Consider the following 25,440-nt stretch of genomic DNA (forward strand, 5'->3'; position numbering starts at 1 on the left):
ACTCTATGGTTGCATTCATGGTTTAGCATAACAGCAATGTGATAACGTCTCATAGGACAGGCTCATTATAATATTCCCATATAGTCCCAGCAGGGTTTAAAAGTAGTTTCCTCACACCTTCCTCCCCCTTCTCTTTGTCTCCTCTTTCCCCAAAGCCCACCTTCAGCTTCCACATTACCTTTGCACATAAAGTCAGCTTCACTGTGATTGGCAAGGAGGTGATTAAGGTGTTATCCATTGGTAGTAGTCCATTGGTGTCTGCAAGGCCACTCATGCTGCAACTCTCACACAGGAACCACATTATCCACTTTCAGCTCCGTACAGAGTTTTCATTGCTCTATCCAAAGTAACTCCGATTTTTGGCTGCACTGCAAAAATTCCAGCTTGATGAAAACAAAAAAGGAAGCCAAGGAGATGTCAGGAGTCACAGTGAAAAATCTTGCTGAAGGTAAGTGTCATAAAACTGTTCAAAATCCAAAACAGTATCTGTAAATGATCATTGGTGTTTCTCCTTCACTTTGAGGGAGGATTGTATCATACCAGGGGAAGTTTGGCTTGTTTTCACACATGCATTTATGAAAAAGCAACCATTATTTACCACCATGTCATTGTGCATTAGTCTGCAATAGACAAAATATACCCATCCTATACTAAGAGTGACCTATACCGCTACAATCTTATAAATAGAATGTGCATGCATTTTTCATTATGCTTGTTTTGAATGATATGCAGTAAAAGCTGTGGATTGGAGATGTGATGACATTCATGGACAAAGGTCACAGTGTGAGCGTGATGGGCAGCAGGTCAATTTAAATTCATTCTTCTAGAGATAGACAGTATCAGCAAAAGTGTTTATGTTTACAAGGCTTGTATGTTTGTTATTTTTTTCAGACAATGCATAAAGGAGTGTATCATGTCAAATTGACTGATCATTACAATATTTACTGAACATAAGCTATTTAACTAATAACAAAATCACATCACAGTTATTTAATTATTAAAAAACAGAGACACACTCATTCAGCAACAAAAGTTTTGTTTGAGAAAGTAAATACACTCAAATAGTTATTACAGCTAACGGTATATTTCTCCTGGCTCTTCAGTATGAATAATAGTCACACATGTCTGTCCCATATTTAATATTCGACGGAAAAAAGATCACTGTGAGCTTTGAAATGCACTCTGTTACACATTTATAGCTGTCAGTTAGTAAAATATTGTCACATTCATTCAGTAGCTCTTATATGTCATCCAATACTGACTTATGAAACTTTAATCATAGGCCTTTCTTACTCTCATGTGTATCATCAAGAAGCATTTATATAATGTTGCTTTCAAAACCAAACAATGCAAATATCATGCTTGTGTTTTGTGCCCCTCGAGAGTTTGTGTGTGTTTTTCCCCCTGAGTTATGTGCCTCAGGTGGTCATGGAGTTTGATTAATGTTTTAGCCAAACTCACTGTGCACTTCCAATGACCCCGTAGACCACAGAACATTAGTTTATTAATGCAGCATTTCATTGCTTCCCTGGCCTTTGTTAGTGATGGTGTGGTCACTGTTTGACTTATGGTAACATCAGAGATGAAAGTCCACGATACATACTGCATGTACATGTGTACGAGTGGGACAGGGAGTTGAGGATCAGTTATCTGAGGTCAATGTGTGCAGTCTATCAGATGTCAGCGTGACTTTTAGTTGGAATTAACAACATCTGTCCAACTTGGGAATTTAAAATGAGAAATATTACCCAAAAGGTGTAGAGTGGTTTGTCATATCTGATTACAATATGTGTGTGTAATTTAAAAGGACAAGCAAAACAAATGAATTGATTAATTCATTAATTACAATATACAAAATATAAATGTAGTAATTTTAGAATGAATGAACCATTTTTATCTGCAGCGCAGCAGTTTGCCTTGCATGGAGGCTGCCATGTTGANNNTAGCACAGAATGGACAAACCAAACAGATCTAGATGGGGGCTTGGCACTTTTTAGTTCGGTTGCAATCTGTGACTAAACCACTAAATGCTACTAAATCTTACACTCTGGTCCTTTAAAATGTGTACTATATAGATAAAAATAGCATAATATATAAAACTATATACACTATAAATCTATTTTCTTCTATCTATCTTATTGATCAAGTATAGCATCTGATCATTTTATATCAACCACAACGAAAACCCCCAAAACACATACAAATTCCACCAGAATTTAAAATGACAGACAAATTCCTCACACCCTCTAAAATACAGAGGGCATGACCTCAGTGTCCTCAGTGGCAGCTCTGAGCGTGTTTCAGATGAGAGACATTTAAAACAAATTCCGTGATCGCAGGTTCTGTCTCCATCAGCATTTGCAATTATTTAACAGGAACCTAAAAATAAAAAAGTACAGCTTACTCCAGGTGCTCAGTAGAGTGTGAGACTTTTCCATTATGTTCAGTTTCACTGTCAAGCTTTTAAATGGTCATTTTCACAAAGAAAAGCCACTTTGACTCTGAGGGGTGTTACCTTTAAAGCAAGAATACACCATGAAAACTACAGATTCTTAACTAGGGCAGATGCTGGCTGGTGCCATTTGGTTTTTGTATAACAGACTGTGCTGCCCTCTCATGGCAGACAAGGGAGCAGTACAGTTTCCCTCTTTGGCCAAGTTGTTACTAACCCAGTGTCCTTCCTCTCTTACCCTTTAATCAACATGTAAGAACTTTTCCTATCCCAAGACTTTATTTTGTTTGCATCCACACACCCATCAAATCCGCCTTTATGAAATAAAAACGGCCTTTGATGTGGATTAAAAAGAGCCTGTAAAGTTTTACAAGGCTTGTAACGTCTAGAAAAATAACAGGCAAGTATAATGTGAGTACTTACATCATGCAATTAGGAATTCAATGGAAGGAATCCACAGAGAGAAAATCACCAGCTTATACAAGGACTTTTTTGGACTTTGTTTCTGTTTTGTATATTAACATTCCACCCTGGCAATGAAATTTGTCTCCCAATTTGTCAGATACAAACATTACAATCCCTCCCAAACATGCTCCAGTCAAACAAAATAAGCAGAGTTTGTTTCTTGAGGATGAACTTGGCATTCCTCTAGAGTCAAACACAATCAAACTCATCACAGTCTGCGTAAAAAAAATGATAGTGTCACATTGCCTCCATCAGTTTAGCTTTATTCAGTCAAATCAATCTTTTCTCTCTGCTGTTTGTCTCTCCTGCCAGAGAGTGACATACAGAACAAATAATATAATGCCGAAAGTATTCTTATGCGGTGTACTCATTGTCTGGTGTATTATATTTCCCTCTCTAAAGTTCTATCTAGACTCATTTTATAACTATTATGGAAACATATTACCATAAAGCACACCATTTCCTGAGTGGCTATATAGGAAGATCATATGAGGAAGTAACAGTTAATGAATAGCTAAGTAGTTCTTGAGTAACTCTGAATCATGAATTTTACAGTATGGTAGATAATTATAAGACGCTTAAGAACAGACGGCTTCATATTATGAGGAATAAGGAAACATCTTTATTTACCAGTTAATTATTTACAGCACACCTAATCGAATCATTGAACTAATTATTAATTATTTATTGTGTGCACACTGCTTTCTAAATCTTATTGATTTGTGTCAATAAATACACAATTTATGTGTGCTACTTTATTACTTGCCTTTTATTTGGTCAACTAAATGACTACTAAGTACCATTAGCGACACAAAGACAAAGATGCATGTTTACTTTAGTCATTTTATATCCTTCTCCTGAGCAGCAGGTCTCACAGTGAGTTTATAGTCTAGCTAGTAGTGTGTCTTTAGTTTGAAGCTCCTTCTTTAACCACAAACCTTTGCCAGTTCTGTCTGGGTCTGTTATTGCAACTTCAGCTACTTCACTACAGTCTATCCTTGACAAAGTCTGACAGGGCAGAGTGTAGCATGTTCCTCAGGTTTCAGAAGCCACAAGGATTTCCCACAGATCTGTGCAAACTCGATGTTTCACTGAAATAGATATGTACATAGCTAAACAAGTCTGAAGGAATGAAACATTGACAGGTGCATCCCTCAGTGTCTATTTTGAGAATGTTTGAAGATATATTTATAGTTAAAGGTACACTGCGTTATGGAGTAATGTTTAAAGAGTGGGTGGCTTTTTTTCTTATTATCTTGACACAGTGCAATACAGACGATTTAATTGTATCCTATTCCACTGATGGACACTTGGTGGCAGTAATGTGCAAAGAAACACAGCAATGTCCTAACATAGGCAAGGAAGAAGACTGCTAGCCAAAAAGAATGTTAACAATGTATTTTTTTTTAATTCTTCCAAAATCTGGAAATGTTTTATAAGGTAGGAAACAAATTCAACAAGTTTAAAGGACACACACAATATACTGTATTTTGGTGATAAGCTGTAAATGTAAATATAATTTAGTTTGATCTATCATTGGTTCAAGTAATGTAGATGTTTAAAGTAAATACTGTTTGAGTACTAAAACGTAGTGCACGTTAAAGGTAAAGTGAAATATAAATGTTTTAATTGTGTTATTAACACCACAAGTTGTGTACAACTTTGGTGTTCATGGAGCACTAAGATGAAAGTAACAAACATTTTCTGCAAACAGAAACATGTCATCAAAATAATTCCAAAATGTTTTAGATCTATACATATTAGATATGTTAAGTAATATCAAAAGAGGTAAAAATTAATGTTTTGAATGTTCTATTCTTGAAAGTTTCTTAGAAAAATCTACACAAAGGTTACAATTTGTTTTCCCCCATATAATTAAAATATTAATAATTCATAATAATTCAACCTCTGAAAGAAAATACAGTACATCCTTTGACCAACAGGGGCCGATAATACCTGCATGAGCAGGGCCAGAGGAGAGAGATCAGAGCTGCAGTCTTTGGTGATACTGTACAAAAACAACTCTTATAATTAAAAATGGATTGCATTTTTAAATTTGTACGGTGAAAATATTGTCTGGGTTTTCCTCTGAAGTCTTCCAGACAGCTAGCTGCACGGCTAAATGAGCTAACTAGCTATCAGCAGCTACAGTTAGCAGTTTAGCAACAAGTAAAGCTATCTGTCAATAAGAAACCCTGTTAATCACAGGTTGAGGCAGAGCAGCCGGAGGACATCAGAATGACAACCAGAAAATGTTTAACTTCAACCAAAAAGCACTTTTTGCGAGACATCATCTACTGAACAACCTACCTGGAAGAGGACTCATGAACAGAGCTGTAGAATGAGACAGACTGAGCAGGTGATGTGAACATCATTGTACATAAATGACAGAAAATAATGGAAAGCACAAGAGGTCCCCTTTAAAAAAGCACTGAAACTAAAAGGTAGGCCAAAATAAATGTGTATAACTGTTACAAATTCCTAAACCGGGGGATTTTCTTATACAAAAAAGCAAAAACAGGAGAGTAAAACCTATAAATCTCTGATTCCAAAGCTCCAACCCCCATTCACTTATTTATTTATTTTAGACTACCTGTATTCCAGTTCATATAGGCACAAGGACCCAGCAGAAACAAAAACACCCCTCTCATCCCCAGGCCTTCGCTTCCTGCCCTCCCACTTCCTCCTTCAAACCCATGTGCTGCTAGAGGAGGTGTTTTTTTACCTCAGCATGTGTGTGTGGGTGGGTGTGTGTGTATGAAAGATATTGAGAAGAGATCCCGAATGAGTGCAGGGTGTCTGGGAGCAGAGGGAATGATGATGGGTTGACCTTTGGAAAGCGTCTCACCTAAAAAACCTGGAGAACATGGAAGCCAAAAAGGTCCTCCATTTTGTGCCATCTGGTAAGTTTTACAGGGTTTGGAATGGGGTGAGAAGGTCTTTCATGGTGCAACCCGAGCCAACTGTGTCAAACACGTGGAGTAACTCTCTATACAGTGTGTGTGTGTGTGTGTGTGTGTGTGTGTGTGTGTGTTGAGAGCATGTAGGAAATGGTGAAAATAGTTTTTTTATGGCGTATAACTGCAGGCTTTCCTCTTTAGGCGTACAATCATTTCATAACACTACTATTTCCTTTTATTTGCCTTTTCTTTGGGTACTATTTGCATGTTTTATGTTCTTGATATTAAAACCACAGAATATGAGCAAGATGCTTTTATTGCCAGAGAGCCAAAAGCAGAGGATATGGGTCAATATTTACAATATGGCAATAAATGCTACATGGAAAGTTTTTACAACAGACCTCAAATAATTTTAAGCATCTGTTTTAACCCACTTAGGAAGGAAGGGTGGAAATCTTTCCAGAAAAGTACATTAAGTTGATTTTGAAATACTTTCTGTTGTTGTGGGGAAGTCTTGCTACATAACACTTCTTCTTTTACGATACCACTTGCAAAATACAACAATAATCCTGCCTCTCCAGCACACCAGAATTGAAACAATTATTCAACATAAAAATAATTAGAAACTCTTTTCATAATGGAATTTTTGGAAGTTTTCTACAAAAAGTGCCACAAAATCAATTGATCCATAATTTTATGCTTTTCCTTGTACTAACAGGATAGCAAGCTAGAGGTTTGAAGAAAGATTTTCCACTATTTTGTGACATTTTATATATCAAACTATTAATCAGTTAATTGAGAAAATAATCAGCAGATGAATCAATAATGAAAATAATTACATGCGAGCCTGTAGAAAGCTGAGTATGATTGTATTTCTGTTGCCATTAATGGGTTAAAAATTAAAAAAATGTCTTTTCTCAGGTCCAGGATTAAGAAGATTATCTAGCAGAAAAATGTTCTAATCTATTTTAATATGGCAAATTTCAACTCTTTCTTCTCTTATCTAAGCAATTCTCTGGTTGAAGTTGATGATAATGTGTCAGTTACAATTTAGTCATTATAATTAATTGGATTTTATATCAAAGTATCAAACTCACAGCATCCCCATACAATCCCTTCAGATGCGTACTTTGTCTGGTGTGCTGGATAAACAAACACCAGGTAGTCTTAACCTTCGAGGTGCTGACGTGGAATGAGCCGTACTTCCTACTTCCTGTTATTTGCTTTATTTCAATATATGAATGTGTACATTGTGACTTAGAGTACACACTGTTCATGGTACAGTGCTCACAGCCACCATGGTCAAATTTGGTGCTGATAAGGTTAAGGTAAGGTTCAGCTGTATTTTTTTTTAACATAGTTCAGAATATTATGTTAAATTATTTCAAAAGCACAAAATTGAAAAGCAGACCTTCTTCTTTAAAAGAAAACCTGCAATGACACCTTACATTCATGAATACCATGTCCCATCTGCCGTGATGGTTTGACCTTGTGCAGAGTTTTCAGTTCTGTAGCTTGATGCACTTGTTTCCAGACCCAACAAGGATTCGTCTGTTTCATATTGCTCAAGGACACCCTCCGCCCACAGACAGCAGGGTGGCAGGGATTGATAAAAAATGCACATGGCTTTAAAGAGTTAGCTCTTTTTGAAGTGGGGTTATATGAGGTACTTATTCAAAGTCAGTGTATTACCTACAGTAGTGGTCAACACGCCTCTGGTATGGAGAAGCAGACTGAAGTACCAGCAACAATTACAAACAAAGAAATCAATGTCAAATGAATATTTTTACCATTTACTTTGCTGTCAGACAGTCATTCTAGACAGGGAACTGAGGCTGTTATAGGGCCCTTCCAAGCCACCAGACTCCTTGGACAAAAACAGTAATCTAATCCTCGCAGAACACAGGAGTTGCTGCCTCGATCGCTTAGTTTGTTTGTGTTTTTGTGTGACTTTGGTGTATCTGAACTCTTTATTACAGTTAAAGTCACATCTTGTCAGTACAGGGTCAGAAAGCAGACTATTTTAAGGAGTAGTGTCAGTGTCAGATTTGTTTTAGCCGTTGTGAAAAAAACACATGGTTTGACTTACACCTCTGTCACTGTCAATAAGTGTGAGGAAGTCAGTCTGCCTGCCAACAGGAAACCCACAAGCACGCGCCATCGTAACCTTGCAGAAAGTAAGGCTGCAGAAAGAATGTAAACACATAACAATAACACTGTTACTGTTCGAAAGACCTTTACTGCAGCAGCCTGTACTGACTGAACAGTGGCGGATAGAGAAAACAGCACAAATGTCTTCACACCAGTTTTACTGTTGGATCTGATGAGGAAAGTGTGTACTCTAGTTCTCTGTTGTTGATCATACTGATAAGATAGAGATTGAAAGAATGTACAATAAACTTGACCCTTATCTTTATGAGACAAGACTGTAACAGTCTCAACCAGGCAGACTAAATCATCATCCACACACAAGGCTCTGGTACAAACAGCTCTGTGCATAAGCTGTGAGGCTCCCTGTTGTCTGTGCAGACTCTTGTGAAGTGGAGGAGGCCTGGGAATGTTCTGTGTAATCTCCTTTGAGATATATCCTTGCTCGGGAGCCCCTGAAGCCACTCCTTGCCTCAGGCGAGGAAAACCTCATCTATACGGCTGCAGCAGTGTCTCACAGATACAGGACCGCCTATACAAACATCAGACACAGCTGGCGTCAGATTTGTGTGGTAACTGAGAGCGAAGGCATCGCTTTTCAGTTTCTCAGCACATGTCATTTTTCATTGTCCTCTTCAACACCTCCATAACTGACATCCGCTTTCTGTCTCCATAATTTTATATCATATTATAAGTCACTTTTCTTTAAAGGCTGTCAAGGTCCGACCGAATGTGCGTCACACCTGCAATATTGATTCAACAAGCTGAGATGTTATGGACAATTAGCCTTTTAATATCAAGTTTTAATTTCTGTCTATAAAATCTGTCACTGTGTGCAATAGGAGCATCTAATAGGGTTGAGATATTTGTGCAGGTTAGAAACCAGCTGGTGTTTGCAGACTATTTTTGCTGCTTGTGATGTGACAGCTACTGTTGCATACAGCAGGGTCATGTCCGTAAACATGGAGTCCAGTTTCACACAGTTTTATCACAACTTGTCAGTTTGTGTCAGACATCTACATGAAAACCTATTAGGTCTGTAATGAATGGATTTCAGTGCTTTCATTTATATTTTATTATGTAAGATGTTATGTTGTTGCCCTGCCTTGATGGCCGATGGATTTAAGACGTTGATCATGAATCTGGTGGAGACTTTCATTGCATTGAACTCACCATCTCTCTCTCCTTTTATATCTCTAGTCACCCCTCTACTGTCAACTCTTCTGAGGGCATAAAATATAAAATATCTCCCCTACAATCCACACACACAAAAAAATCCCTAAATATTTGTGTTTTATTGTTTTATTCTATAAACCATAAAATTACATTATTACATTTTCTGTAAATTTAACTGTCCCCCTGTGATGGTCTGAATGCTGTAAAAGCTTTCTTCACACTGCCAGGAAAAAACATATAGATACAAAATCTTTTATTTTATGCATTTCTTTTCAGCTAGAAGTAGTCAATTTATATTGAGTGTAAAAATACTGGAATCAGACTGTAAAATATTCACAATATTTATGATTTTAACTGTAGAACATACACTAACCCAGGTTGTTTAAACTCCCTCAGTGTCCTCAATACCTGCAGTGCTGGTGTCACATTAGATCGTATGGAAGACAAGGGCAGAAAAGATTTTGGTTCTGCAGTAAATTAAAATATAATTTAATTTAAGCCGTAATAATCAGGCTGAATCTTTTAGCTCATTGTTTTGGTTTAATGGCTCGCAACTTTACTGTTTTGTCTCTCACTGCTCTCATCATCTTTGTTTGCAGCAAGCAGTTATTTTCAGATTAAATGCCTCGATAAAGCAATCGTATGCTACATGCTCAGCTGACAAAGTTAGCAACTAGCTGGTGAAAATAGTGGAGCATTTAGCAGCTAATGAGCCAGATATTTCCCTCAGGAGTTGGTGGAGACCAAAACAGAGCTAAAAGGAGAGTGAATATAATATATGAAAACTCCAAATTAATGCTAATTATACTCTCAATCTACTCGATGTGTATATGAGCAGCTGTTTGCTAATATACAGTGACAATATTAATGTTGGTTTTTACATCTTGTATTGCTGTGGCTAAAAATGTATACTGGTTTTTCTGTGTTATGACTTTGCATAATGTGGTTGGAGATTGCCAGCCAATACACACAATAATGAAACACTTTAGTATAAAATACTTTATCATAAATATTGAGTTGTGTAAATATCCTATTTGTCTTTTCTCTTACAGATGCTCCATCCACCGGGATGTCCAAGAATGGATATGTTTTCCAAGAGATGGGTGTGTAGTTCCAGAAATACATATTATATTTACTTGTATAGCTTTTCTCAGCATGGGTCCTGCTCTTTTATCTATTTCATACGATCTGCTCAGCAATCCAGAAAACATACTAATTCGCCCCCTTTTTTTCTCTACTTGGGAGAATACAGTCATTTTTCACATGTAAAAGTATAGCAGCCGTTATTTATGCTAATGCAACGCTTCTTGCTGCTCACTGATGACCCATTTCACATGCTGGTGGGCACAGCCAGTCCCTTCGCTGGTGTGTTGTGAGGCTAATTAATGGGTAAATAACGAGGCAGATGATCTCTGAGTCAATGATGGGAAGAGGGAATACTCATAGCTCAGAGCTTTGCTCATGAAGGGTTAAGGTTAATTCTTTAATTCTGTGGCTGTTTCTTTCTCCCCTCATAAAACTTGCAATCGAGATGCCATATTTATCTTCTATACAATTAAGGAATTTACGAGTGGCTGCTATTGTTATATTGCTGCATGTCTGGTTTAAGGGGGATTTTTTATTTGGTCTCTCTTTCTCCCTCTTGCTGTGTGCTTGTCAACAGATGGCTGAGTGGTGGGAGGCAAACATAAATTGTCCCTTACTGGAGACATTGTTAATGTGGCTAGAATAGCATCTTAACCTTGATACAAAGAACAATTTTATCTTACTGTTAGGTTGTTCTGTGGAAAGACCTTTACTACTACTGCTTATTTTATGCGATTCACCCAATTGTAAAGTGAATTTGAACAAAGCATTGAAGCAAAAAAGAAATTCTCAGAAACTCAGAAATTACAGTAAGGTATGTAAACGTATAAAGTGAGACTGTTTATGTTTTCTTACAGAGCTGCAGGATGGGGGGCAGGAGGATTGTGGGCAAGATTCACCTGTCACTCACAAGGACCACATCTATGACAACCAGATCAGTGTTTCAGGTACGTGCGTCTTTGTGTGTTGTGCCATTTGCGGTGAGGTTTGTTCTCAGAATAAATATAAATAAGAGAGAACAGATGTTCATTGCAGAGGAGTAAAATTAGATTCCTATTTTTGTGATTTTCATTGTCTGAGAATATTTTGCAGCCTCTGCAATTTGGAAATAATGTGTGCCAGCTCTGCTTTCCTGAGTCATAATAGACACAAAGTTCATGGACATGAATTAGCAGCTAGTGCTCCCTATTAACTATTAATATAAATGAGAATAAATTCAATACTTCAGTTATTTCCAAGAATAACTTTATAATTATGAAAGAACAATTTGCAATGGGGATTAGAGTACAGATAAGTGGTTGGAGACTAAGTTTAAGGCAACACTATGTAAGATTAGGTAGTTACAGAGTGCACTGAGAGTTGAGGTGGAGCAGCCGGAGGACAACAGAGGGCAACCCAGACAACATTTTCTCCATAAAATATGATCCAGTTTCACCAAAATTACTGACACAGTTGGTGGCGTGTGACTACTGCCATAAAGCGTATGCACTTGTCCTGACCCGGAGACCAAATTAATATAGTGCAAGACTAGGCATATGGGGCGCAGAGTGGGAGGCACCATTCACCCTATTACAACTCAGTGCCGGATCAAAATGAGTTTGAAGTTGTTTTTTAAGATAGAGACGTTACATACTGGGGCTGTAAGTATGAATTTCCATGTGCCTTCTGTTTGCAGATCCTGACTGCCCTGGGTTTGGGCTTTTAAACACAACAAGAAAAGTAAGATTTGCCTTTCCAGTCACCCTCTCTGTGTTATGTCATAGAACATCCGTAGTAGCCGAGTGCACACGTTTTGAATGATGAGCTCCATCAGAAAGAAAACGCTGCTCTTACCTTTCCTGTAGAGGGCCTCAGTGTGAATCGTCCAGTCCAGTTTATTGTTGAGATAAACTATTCAGTATATTATTATTATTATTCAGTGGTGAGCTGAGAGGAAATGGGTATTTATTTGCGGCTGAGCAATATACAGTAAGCAAAAATCCAAAAATGCCTTTAACATCTTATTTGCACTATGACGTTATTCAGTCAAATTTCTCTTGTTCTTGGCTCAAAATAGTATGTGAAGCCAATGAACTTCCAGGAGGAAGTGCGCGCCCACAGAGACCTGGACGACTTCCTGGCCCAGGCAAGCATCCTTTTGGATGAGAAAGCTGCCAGTCTGGAAGAGGTCCTGAGGCGAATGTTAACTCACGTGGTGGAGGACGGCCACGGGAGCTGTGACGTGGACAAGGTCATGAATTCAATGTTCACAGACGCAGGAGGGAAGGAGTTTAATGGTGAGCAAATCATATTAGAAGTGCACTCTGAAACACTTTAAGACGAAGTGTTTGCTTCAGAGGCTGACATGTCAACAGCTTTTTTGGCTGTTCATTGTGATGTTTTATGCTCCCACAGTTCACCTTCTGTCAGAGACCATTCAGGGTGTGATTGCTACTACCACTGGCGTTCGTTACCAGCAGTCCTGGCTGTGTATTCTGTGAGTTCATCTACAAAAATATTTGTGAAATGTAAATGTGGAAATCTGCCTGGACGAACACACAACAAATCTTTTCATTGGAAAAGTAATTTTGTTTTGACTTCTAATTTACGCCTGCCAATACAGATTGCTGCATAATCAATCATTTATACACCGGTGATTCAAAAATAAATTATTTTTCACTCAATTCAGCTCAAATGTGAGGAGCCTGCAGAGACGTCATGTCTGCATCGCCCGCCTGGAGAGGCCTCAGAACTGGGGAGTCAACTGCTGCGAGGCTCGCTACGTCATCCTCATCCTGGCCCCCCCTAGAACGGTAAGGTCCAGTTCTTAGGTCTTCTTTTCTTTCTTCTTGGAGCAATCTGATGGTTTATTTGACTCAGCTGCAACTTCTTTTATAATGGAAAATGCCAAAAATCCACTTGCTGGATAAAAGTAAACTGGTGATCAGACACCTTGATCTCTGGGAAAGGACATTTTGCAGTATATTTTTTGACCAAATGATTAATTGAGAAAATGTGGGAAGAGAAATCAATAATAAAATAATCATTATTTGCAGCCCTAATCTGTATGTTGACCTTCATATATGTCAACTTTCTGCCACACTATTTATTTATTTTATTCTATTTATTAGTTTATTTAACAAGGACAGTGCACATTAATAAACATTGCTGTAAATCCACCAGAGTTAGTCTAGAGGCTGTTTTTCATTTGTATTCTCCAGACAGATATTAAGTCAACCTAAAAATGAATATAAGATTGAAATGGCAATGTTCAAATATATAATTTACTAGCATGCAGAATAATAATATAAAGAAAAAAAGTTTAGTAACTAATCAAAAATGCTAGAAAGTTAAAAAGTGTTCCTCTGTGAGATTGTGAAACTAAAAAACTGTGTTAAAGTTGTCATTAAGAATACATTTTAAAGAGTCCTCTAGCCATCATTTCTGTGCTGTTACAGATGGAGACAATGACATAAGAATATATGACGTGTCATATTTAGATTGAATGTAGGTTAAAAATACCTCATCACTGGGAGAGTGCATCTGTCTGTCTACAACTGACAGAATCTCATCATCCTTTTCAGAAAAGCACCAAGACGGCAATTGAACTCGGCAGAACATTTGCTACGATGTTCTCGGACATTTCCTTCAGGCAGAAGCTTCTGGAGGCCAACACCGAGGAGGAGTTCAAACAGGAACTGGTCTACCAGCGACAGCAGCTCTCCATAGTCAAGGAGAAGTTGGTCGTAGAAGAGGTGGAGGACTCAGATCCACGTACAGGGAAACCACTTCAGGTGTGAAAGCAGACAGTGATGTGTTGGCCCTGTGCTGAATTTATAAGAAGTAAATAACATGGGTTAAATGTGTTGTATAACAATACGATGAACCAAAAAATCATGAACCTTAAAAGCTAATATACAACAATACGGAAACACAACTCTTCCCAACATTTATATTCTCTACTGACTTTTAGCTCTCCACATGTTTGAGACCACCCTCGTGTTTTCCCGCTCCATCCAGGCATATAAATATGTGATGCAGTAAAGTAAAGTAGTTGAGCCAGATTATCTGATTATCCTGTTTCCACACTCTATCAGCCAGGCCGGAGGAATGAGAAGCAGCTGGGCAACAGACTGAAAAAGCTGCCAAGTCTGCCATGGTTCTGGCAGCAGAATGTGCACAGCTCCATGTAATGATAAAGTACTTCATTATGTCCAGTGTTTAAATTAAGAGGAAATGTGTGGGCTCAGCAGGAGGTTGGACATGAGGAAACACCCAAATATTGCCTAGAGAGAAAGCTTTTTTTGGGGCTGTAAAAGACGTAAGAAGTTAACAACAGGTTGTGGCTGCACCTGATGTCTTCAACAGTTTGAAAAAAGCATTTAAATGCAGGTTCGCTGCTGCCAAAGTAACCTTTTAACCTACTCTGCAGTTCACACTCAGGTGTGCCAGTAAATGTCTCTACACTGAATATTATTGTTAAGCTCATTCAAAAGACCCATTATCCAGTCAGAAAATGTATGAAAATAAATGGATTTTCAAATTAATTTTCTCTGCATATAAAATATTTTACTGTCTTCTATCACCCACACCAGTCACAGTGTTGATTGTGTTCAGACCACAATTGACCCTTCATCCCTCTTGGCTTTGTGCTCCAATGACAGTTGAGCAAGCCTCATACAGCAAAAATGGGCGGGACTTAGACAGGATCAGTTGCCACTTTAATGAGACCACTGCATCAGCACAGCAGAGGTCTCAACTAGAACACGCTGCGTCCATCCAGTAAAAAAAGTTAAAACTCCCGCAGGATGCCAATGGCCGAACAAATAAATAGAAGTGCACATTCTTGGTAGATTACTATTGGTGTATTTGTACATGATACAATTATTGTTGTCCTGATGTTGTAAAATCCTTTCTCATAGTATTATAAACCACTGCACAGTGTTTTGGCATCTGATGAGCCTTCAAACTGATGGATGTATTAATCAAAACAGCCTTCCTGGATCGTATTTCATGTTGTCACTGGTACCTGACGTGTCCCAACCACAGTGTCATTTTCCAACTTTGTGCCAACTCAGCTTGTCTTATGCATGATGTATGATATTTTTACAGCCAGATTTTTTATATGAAAATCAGGACCAGAATGTATAGTGGAGCTCTTTGTAATTTACCACTTTCAAAGCATATGTCAACCGCAGACGTCTGATGTTGCTGTTACAATACTGTTGCCTTGCCCTCTGTTGTAACACTAGCTCTGATCACAGGTGGAACAAGGTCTGGTTCACCAGTTTCTTAGTGGATGTGATGCTCCTGCCTCTCTGCTCACTATGATTGGCCCCTCAGCATATTTACACACAGAGAAAAGAAGTCTTTAATTCAACGGTGCCATTATGGGCTCTCCAGCTAGTCATAACACTTTGTGACTAAGTATTCTCCTTCACACTTACCGAAATGTCCACTGGCCCTGACTAAATTCTGTTTTTTTCTTCACAGTGCAAACATTTCTTTAAAGCCGGTAAAGGTGTTTATGATGACCTCCGCCGCAGACTCCCCCTCTACCCCTCAGACTTCACAGATGGTATTAATATTGTCCTGTCATACTGCACACATTTTGGCTGCTTTGCCTCTTCTGCTTGTTATATCTTTAATGACCCTTTAATAATCCATCAAGGTCTTACTGGGAAGGACCGCTGTCTGCTGAAGTACACCACCACTGCTATTTTCCTCTACATTGCTATTCTACTGCCTGCGATTGCCTTTGGCTCACTGAATGACGAAAGCACAAGAGGAGAGATAGGTATGGACTCCTGTCTGTCTGCAACATCTATATGTACTATAATATTATATATCTAATAATCTAAAGCATACAAATGTACTGACGTTATGCTGTTTGTTTTTTGACAGATGTTCAGAAGACCATTGTTGGCCAGAGCATTGGAGGAGTGATCTATGCTTTGTTTGCTGGCTCGCCACTCGTCATCCCACTGACCACTGCACCGCTGGCTATCTTCATAAGCGGTGAGTGTTGTGTCCTAATATAGATTAGAGGCCAAAATTTTTTATTTTTTGCTAACGGGAATAATTCTGTAGCACACATCAGCTGCAAACAGGAACAGAAAATCTCATTTTAATTCAAGCTTGCTGCTGACATTAAAGCCAAGTTACACACATTGAGTCCACCTCTCTGGATTGCCCAGATTTTTATTAACACTTAATCAAATAACTGTGTAACTGAAAAGTGTTGCAATTACAAACCCACTGAGAATTGTGAGATTACGAACAATATGACACAGTTATTATCGCTAAATTGTAATAAAGCAAAAAAAAAAGCTTTACGTTGTATTTGCTGTATTGTGGTTGTCATTTGTGGGCTTTTGTCACATGATAAACTTAAAACAATAACATAGCTTCCAGTCTTTATGAGGCCTTTAAGATCTGCTTGGGAACCCTCCTGACACTTAAAACACACGTGCAACATTATCTGGAACAATATTTGTTAAAAAATTGTTAAGAAGTAGCGCAGTAGTAGTTGCAGTTATTAATTATAACGCAATAAAATGCACGTAGGAGTTTGTGCCTGTGTGTCTTTATGTTTGTTTTTTAGTCATCAGGGGCATCTGTGACGACTATGACCTTGACTTCGATGCTTTCTACGCCTGCATTGGTTTATGGAACAGTCTGTTTCTCATCCTCGGAGGCTTATTCAATGTCAGCCTGCTGATGAAACTCTTCAAACGGTAAATACACAACACCACTCTCAGACATCATTTGTTACTATGACATATCACACACGGAAGCCCCATGTTGGTAATATATGTAACTAACCGTGTGGTCATGAAGTCACTGATAAGAGAAGAGCCATCTGTTATGACTTCCTGTTTTCAGCCATAATTATTAATTTTGTTTAATGTACACACTCACTATCTTGGCCATCATTTTCGCCTTGAATGGACTGTTATGTCTGAGCCTGTACAAAAAACACAATTTTGATAAAAACATGAATGATCACAACACGCTTTTTTATTTCCATTATCTCCCAGCTCAACAGAAGAAGTCATTGCATTGTTCATCTCTATAGCATTTGTCGGGGATGCAGTGAAAGGCACAATCAAAAGTAAGTCAAATCAAGGTCAGACTGCATTAAACATGCTTTGAATGCAGCAGAGCTATCTGTCCACACTGCAGGGGAATGTTGAAATGTGCGGCCTATTGTTTGTTTTAGGTAATGTAGCCCATCAAATATAAATATCCATCATGGAGTCTTTAGAGGAAAGGCAAGCATGAAATCAAACAAGGCCCCCTGTGTGTTGTGGAAAAATAGACAACCCTGCATTGTGAATATAATGGACTCTTTCACAAGGGTTTGTCACAAGACAGGAAATAAATGGATGAGCTATTGATGGTTTCTTTAGAGCTTTCTTTTTTCCTCTTTAAGCCTCAGGCTGTTGTAGTTTCCCACTAAACTACACCAAACTGAGCAATGCGGCACACTGCCTGAATGCCTTAAAATATACTGAGAATGACAACATAAAAGGGTGATTATATTGATAAGAGGGTACAGTATGTATAAAGATGCCCAGTGTAGTGTGAAATAAAGTGTATTTTATTTTAAATTCTCTACCTCAGCATTTCTTATTTGTGCTGAGATCCCAAAATGGGCCTGAGGCTTTTTTAGGACTAGACAAATATATTAAATGTTTCAGTCTCCAACAGCAAGAATAAATATACTCATATTGAGTTTTACTTTGTAGAGAAGTATATGCTGCCACCGCTACAAAGGATATTTGCTCAGTTTCTTATCATGACAAAAAAGTTCTTGCTAGCCTTTTCACATTATATCAAGATATTATGACATCGCTATCTTGTTATATCACAAGGTTGTTCAATTTCCAGTACACATTCATACATACAACATTCTATTTTTAAATCTTGTCAAACATTAACTAGTAACCACTCTAAAAGTTGCCTGTAGGGCATGGGAGTATAATTGACTGTTTTTCTGTGTCAGCCATGTGAAAGACTGATGCCCTGTCGCCCTGGGACAGGCTCCAGTCCCCTCGTGCAACCCTGCACAAAATAATAAATGACGTAATGGATGGATGGTACTTTGGCTGTGACCCAAGCATCAAATAAAACATCTTTAAACCAGTCATTCTAGCAGATGTAGGCTGCAATCTCTTCATCTTCTTGTTATAACAACACAGCGACGTATCAAGTTTTAACAATTGAAGTTTTAACAAGGTACATCGGTTTGGTCAAATAAAGAGAAAGTTTTGTGATATTACAAGATAAAGGGATGTGTTGTTATAGCAAGAAATGTTTCTTGTAAAAACTGAATAATTTTGGATCTAGTAATAACAAATAAATATGTCATATTTAATGAAAAATAACAAAGCTTATATAAGTTTGTCTGCAGTTTCATCCCTTTTTTTTCTTATTTTGCCCACTCTTTGCCAGTTTTTAAGCACTATTACTATGGGCCCACACTGGCAACCACAAACAGCACACTGGTGCTTCAGCAGATTAATGAGATTCTAGAGAAGATGAAGAACCAGACGGAAAACACGCTTGGGAATCATAATGAGACCGTGTCACTGATGGGACATGCAGAAGAACATGCACTAATCTTCCTGCCTGAGTCTCTGGTGGTGTGCACAAGAGAAAGGCCCGTCCTCTGTCTGTTGCTCATGCTGGGGACTTTGTGGCTGGGTTACGCCCTCTACCTCATCAAGAGGAGGTATGTATATATACCATTTAATCAAAATTATATAAAATATATATAGCAAGCAGTGGCACAGCCCTTTGGATTGCACACTGCAATATTACAATATAAAGTCTTTTATTCAGCAACAAGTGAGCTGTCGGTGGGTCCATCATTACAAACTGATGCAGTGCAGCCAAACAATGTTCATATCAACAGAACTTTATCTTAAATTATAGTGGAGATCCCAAAGTTTCCAAAGATACCAAAAAGTCAGGCCTAATTTTGGGTAAATTTGTGTAATACTAGAATATTATCCAAAAATATATCAAATGTATGTAAATATCCTTTTGATACAATGGTGCAGCCAGGTCCAATGAAGAGTTGGAACACACTCACAGAGAATATCTTAAAGCTTACATAAGGGAAAATAAAAGGGGAATACTAAACTTAAATATCAAAAGTAAGTACTCATTATCATAAATGTAGTATTATTCTGACTCTCATTGTAATGCACATAGGCAGTATTGTACCAGTTGAAATGTGTGAAGCAGTAGTGGGGAATACATTAACTTACAATTACAAATTGTAAGTACAATCCTAAGGTGAGTTTTTTTTTGTTTTCTGCTGCTTTATACTTCTACTTCTCTATATATAAAAGACCCGTGTGTGAGATTTAGTGGAATCTAGCAGTGTAATTACACATTACAACAAACTCCAAGTTGACTGCAATCTGCCTCTAAATTCTACACGCTGGTCCTTTAAGTACTTGAGAAGACCTGAAAAAGAGGGACAACTTACATCCCAGGAGTCAGGCAGAAGGCTATAAATCATCAGCAACAATTTTTACGCTTCAGGTATAATAATGCAATACATGAGGTAGATAAATGGGACTTTGCCATCATGTATTTCCACGCCTGACTCCCGAGATGTCATTGTTCTTACCCCTCAGTGGCAAACTTTCAGTACTTGACATGGATTATTTCTCAGGCTAAGAGAGTAACTAGTGTAAATACAGTAGTAAGAATTTATTACATCAGAGTTGCACATGTTGAATTATGTTTCGCTTCTTTCTCCCGCAGCCCGTATCTGAATGGCAGAATCAGAGAGGTGGTGTCTGACTGTGCTTTGCCTATCTCTGTGGTGATATTCTCCTTCATTGGCTCCTACCTTTTCCTTGACATAAAGCGTGAGTACAGATCTCTCAAATAAAACAACTGACAGAAGAGTACCTTCGGGACTTAAAGTCACAACCTTGGCACAGAACATCTTTCACTGTTCATAAATCCTCTGTTGGAAAGGGAAAAAGGAAAATATTTGCCTCTAGTGAGCTTTCAACACAGTGTGGGTTCTGAATCACTGTGGGTGAAAGACACTGGGTTGAATGTCGGCTTATAAAACAAAGCTTACTAGCAGCAGTTCACTATTTGGGCATTTCTTTTACTATGTAATGTCATTTTTTTACCTTACAAGTTTGATAAAACTATAAATCTCATGCTCCTATTAGTTCCTGTGTTCAGTGTCCACGATGGCCCGATCTTCAACTTCCCTCCATTTGAGAAGCTGTCAGGAATGAACACACTGAGTGCTGTTGGCCTGGGTTTCCTCCTCGCGTTACTCATCTTTATTGACCAGAACATCGTCATCTCACTCACACACGTGCCAGAACACAAGTAAGACCGACCACTTCCTTCACACGGCATTTCTCGTTTATTATTTATTTTACCATTCTTGATGAGGTCAAACTGTATGTTTTGTATACCTGCAAACACATCCAGCAGTAGCTCCTAAAAGGAATAGAAGTACTGCTGCAGTCTTTTATTGACAAACCACTTGAAACTCGTGTGTGTGAACGTCTGTACCAGGTTGTTAAAAGGCACAGCATTCCACTGGGACTTAATGTTGACTGGCTTCATCAACATCCTCATGTCCTGTCTGGGGTTGCCATGGATGCACGCTGCCTTCCCACATTCTTCCCTGCATGCCCGTCAGCTGGCAAAAGTGGAACAGCACGTAGAGAACGGACACCTCTACACAACGTGAGTGAAGTTACGACAAGGACAAGAACTGTTCGCCCTTCTGTCTGGAGGTGCTGTCAGTTCAAACACCGACCAAATTAACTAAATAGTTGAAAAGAAAGACGTAGTTTCTGATGCTTTTGCTTCATTTATTTCAAAAGAAGTTGTAAAAATATTGAAATACAGCCTGTGAGCAAAAACAACATCAGCTCGACACATCTCGCTTGACCTTGGACACAGCAGTTATCTTACCTCAAGAGCCACTTACTCTGAGCTTCTGGGGCTTTTGATCCTATATCACGCTCTTCATCAGCATGTGTAGTTTGCTCTGCTGTCAGGAAATAGTAGATGTTCAAACTTCCCAAGATTAAGTAGATCGTGGGAAATATAGGACATCCATGTTGGCTTAAAAGTTAAACGAAGAGCTTGGAGACAATGTGATACGGCCAAAAGCTTCACGAAGGGCAAATAAGTGGATCTTGAGTTGAGATTGTTTTCTCTATTGGAATAGTCCTACGATGTAATGGTCTTATTTTTAAACACATTATAACAAAAACTATAGAAAAAATAAAGTTGACCATTCCATCAGATTTTAGCAATGTTACCATTCAATATTTTTGGTCATAAACTTTGGATTTGGATTAAAAAGTAACCTGTTATTTCCATTTTTGAGGTATATCATTTTTATTTAGCTGAAAACACAGTTTGATAATGGTTGCTTGTCCCAAGATACATCTATGACTTATTTCATTATTAAGGATCTAAGATGAAAAAATGACTCTGGCTGACAATCCTGTCCAAAAACTGTTTGTTAATTTTAGGTGGGTCACAAGCCAAAAAGGTTGGCCACTTTACAGCAACTAAGAACATGTTCTCTGATGTTTATTGTGATATTGAACTTGCTTTTCTCTGCCTTTGTGTCAAACAGTATTGTCAGTGTGAAGGAGACACGTCTGACCTCGCTGGTGGCCAACATCCTGATCGGCCTGTCTGCATTCATGCTGCCCATTCCTCTGCAGTGGATCCCCAAGCCTGTCCTCTACGGCCTCTTCCTCTACATTGCAGCCACTTCACTTGATGGGAACCAGATGGTGGACCGCATGGCCCTGCTGCTTAAGGAACAGGTGAGCAGGAAGGACACTGTGGTTTGATTAGTTGGTCCGTTTGCTTGTTTGTATCGCTTTGTTTGTATCCATAACAACAAATTATGTAATAATGGCAAAATATGTCATAATAACATGAAAAATATCTGATAAAAAACAAGGCCACGGTGGCTGTACAAATGAGAATAAATTTGACCAAAATGAACATGCACACAGGAGATGATTTTGTAATTTATGCTGCAACAGCAGGTTTATATAAAAATAGTCTTTACAACTGTAATTGATATTAGTCTATTTTCTTTTACCTTAGCAAAATTAAAAGCAAAATGTTACTTAAAACAGCATTTTAACCACATCATACTTATCTGTCTAGACCTCCTATCCTCCCACACACTACATTCGCCGTGTGCCTCAGAGGAAGGTCCACTACTTCACAGCGCTGCAGATGATCCAGCTGATCATCTTGTGTGCGTTTGGGATGTATCCTCTGCCCTACATGAAGATGGTCTTCCCCCTTCTGATGATCCTGCTGGTCCCTATCAGGTAAGATGACCCAGGCCAACAGGGGGCAGAGTGGGACCATGGGAGCCAACACAGTACTACAACGTCTGCATGGTATTGACATTAGTCTGAGATTAATGCTGAGAGCTGTTTTTAAAGGGTCACTCCACTGATTTTAACACATATAGATCAGTTTATTAGTCACACTCACTTTGAGAACACGTCTTCTGTGGCTCTGGAGGGAACTTTCTGAAGTCAGGGTTATCTCTTTTTTTAATACAAAGCTTCTTAAAACTGGGGGTAAATATATTTAGTCTGTTTAGACTATTTCTGTGTGTATCATCTGATATCTCTCTGTTTTCTCTCAGGACCAGCCTGCTTCCCAGAATCATCGACGCCAAGTATCTGGATATCATGGACGCCCAGCACATGTAGAACAACAGAGAAACCTTACGAAAACATTCACTTTCTGGAAGGGAAACAGACTCCGAACTTAGTGATTGTGTTACTAACTAAATGAAATGCATTTGGGCTGCAAGATTCTGAAGCGAGCACTCTGCGGGTGACTGGACGACCATTTACACCCATCATTTGCTTTTTCATTGTTCACCACACATTTACCATCGATGTCACTGGCTTTAATATGTAACATTTCCACATCTTTATTGCATTTAACAATATAGTCATGCAGGAATTTCTTCTGTTTTACTTACTTCACACACGCATCTGTCTTCGGCTGGAAACTGACAGGTGCACAAGTTAATGTCAGAGACATTTTTTGTAATATTTAAAATAAAGTGTTAATCGTTTCATTTCATTAGGCATCATGTTGCTCAATAGAGAGCCACATGGTCTTACTCCTGCTTGAGTTTAAAGAGTGTTGTTGATGAGGGGATTAGGGATGTGGAGATTTCTGTGTTTTACCACCATAAAAAGAAAATCCATAATCATTTAACGGAGAGAGGGAAGGAGTTTCTCTCAGTGGAAAACATGCAGAGTGAATTGTCACCACACACTGGTTTTAATTCACCACACTGAAGCCAGGTATCGCAAGATGTTCCAGTTGTTTAGATGAGAAAATCTGCTATTTTCATTTTGAGGAGACACATAACACAATAATGTTGTTAGTTAGATAATTGGCTCTGTGCATTGCAATGTTGGTTAAATCAAACCAAACAAATAAAGCCCTTTAAAAGAATGTGAATGAACATTTTTCATTATACTTTACCTCCTCTGTGTTAACTCCCAAGGCAAAATACTTAATATGCACCACCAGTCATTGATACTGTAAGTAGCAGCACCTGCTTAAATACCATTGCAGCAGCATCAGCACAATGCTATCCTTTTTTGAGCCGGGAGGGCTGGCAGTCTGGTTGTTAGATTTGTCCAACAGATGGCAGTGGAAGCTCACCTTCAGGACGGTTTGAGATCAGGCTTGTGTACTCGCCAGTAAAAAATGAGCCAGATTCAAATCATCCAGGGAAAGAACCTGGGATAATAAAGTTAAGATTGGACAGATACAAACCAAAAAAGTCACCACCTTTAAATGTTTTCCTGCATGATTTTTGTTTTATCTGTAACTTCCTAAAGAGCTACTTTTATAAGGCAACAAACCACCTGATGCTATTATTTAAAATGCACTTTACTGCCTTAGCTGTGCTCAGAATTGTTATTCCACCATTAATCCATCAACTATGTCATCAGGACTGTTTTCCTAGCATGTATCAACTGTCTGTACTGAGTGGTTTGAATATATTTGCAGGAACAAAACACCCGACTGTTTGTTTGAGCCATCTGACAAACAAAAGGAAGCTCCTTTTCACATTGTGCAACAATGAAGCAGTGAACACAATTATCATCTGTGGTGACGTGGCTGAAAATATAACCACGAGTGAAGCAGAAGAAAAGAGCTTGTTGCATTCAGTAATTTTGAATGAAATGAAAAGAAAGTAGCGTGGCTTTGTAAAATATACAGACCTGGAAGGCACCATGTGAATGTCCTCTTATAGCCAATAAGTATCCTTTCCTTGATTTATAATGATAAGAAAATTACTGGAATGATCAGATTCAATTGACCAGATCTGAAAACACTGTCAACATTGTCAACAACTGCAAAAAGAAACCCCACAAAAAACCCCATGTCCATCATTTGCAGCTCCCCATTGATTACCGTCTCTGCAGTTCATTGTCCACTTGAGAACTGACAGTGCAATTACGTGGCCCAAAATAGGAGCATAATTCAATACTGAGAGATGTGAAAATGACTACAAACGGACCTGATCACCGCATTTGCCTTGTGTGCACTTTTAATAGCCTTCACAGAAAGTAGAAGGAAACATACAAATTTATTTTACATGATTGTACAAAATCAAGACGAGGCAAGAAAAAGGAAGTCAGAGAGTTTCGAGGTTGAAAGTAGACCCTGATGACCTTCCTTTGTAGCCCTTTAGTCCAGGTCTGATACTAAGCTGAGCCAACTGTGGGCTTGAGTATAAAAATACAATCAACCCCATGACTCCGCTGAGATTGGCTCTCTGAAGGGTTGAATCCCATGAGTAAAAAAAGAAAAGAGAGGAGACAGTGAGAGATGACGCGACTGTCACCATAGAGATACATCCACCTCTTGGTCACCGCAGAAATGCTGCCAATTAATTTGCCATCACAAAAAAACTGTATATTTATCTCTCAGCCGCCCACACAGAACACCCCTTCCTGATCTGAGATCTGCTGTGAATAATTTGTGCTCTTGTCTGGACAGGTGGAGCCCAGCATCTCTATTAGTTGTGGTCTTCCTCCACATTTCTAGAGTTTCCTCCATGTGCCTGTGTTGCCTTGTCTACCTGTCGTCTCTTCCATGTCCCAGAAGTGTCACCGGCAGAGTCTATGTGCTCTTGATGCCTTGAAAGCCGCA

At 38.6% G+C, this 25,440-nt stretch overlaps 2 protein-coding genes across 3 annotated transcripts in view; one reads left to right on the plus strand and one right to left on the minus strand.

Annotated features, from left to right (window-relative positions):
* The first annotated feature begins 267 nt into the window (after window positions 1–267).
* On the plus strand, window positions 268–23,309 carry LOC118333868 (sodium bicarbonate transporter-like protein 11). 2 transcript variants are annotated; one of them, XM_035669672.1, is made up of 20 exons: window positions 268–448; window positions 10,194–10,244; window positions 11,085–11,174; window positions 11,903–11,946; window positions 12,284–12,503; window positions 12,622–12,703; window positions 12,896–13,019; window positions 13,791–14,000; window positions 15,700–15,784; window positions 15,878–16,003; window positions 16,111–16,224; window positions 16,811–16,943; window positions 17,247–17,320; window positions 18,664–18,943; window positions 19,990–20,096; window positions 20,415–20,580; window positions 20,773–20,946; window positions 21,854–22,049; window positions 22,402–22,571; window positions 22,898–23,309. In XM_035669672.1, the coding sequence occupies exons 1-20, from the start codon at window positions 388–390 to the stop codon at window positions 22,962–22,964; spliced, it is 2,574 nt and encodes an 857-aa protein (XP_035525565.1). In that variant the 5' UTR covers window positions 268–387; the 3' UTR covers window positions 22,965–23,309. The 2 variants fall into 2 exon arrangements, with proteins under 2 accessions (XP_035525565.1, XP_035525566.1); XM_035669673.1 differs by lacking the exon at window positions 268–448 and adding an exon at window positions 5,619–5,820.
* Window positions 23,310–25,306: 1,997 nt separating this feature from the next.
* The window catches only part of LOC118333956 (ecto-NOX disulfide-thiol exchanger 2-like), a 158,340-nt gene continuing 158,206 nt past the window's right edge, over window positions 25,307–25,440 (minus strand). The window contains exon 16 of the mRNA XM_035669776.1: window positions 25,307–25,427. Within this exon, the coding sequence (XP_035525669.1) occupies window positions 25,307–25,427 (121 nt within the window). The remainder of the gene's footprint in view (window positions 25,428–25,440) is intronic.

Source organism: Morone saxatilis, unplaced genomic scaffold, assembly GCF_004916995.1.
Source record: "Morone saxatilis isolate NCDOM2014 unplaced genomic scaffold, NCSU_SB_2.0 Contig22, whole genome shotgun sequence".
NCBI lineage: Eukaryota > Metazoa > Chordata > Actinopteri > Moronidae > Morone > Morone saxatilis.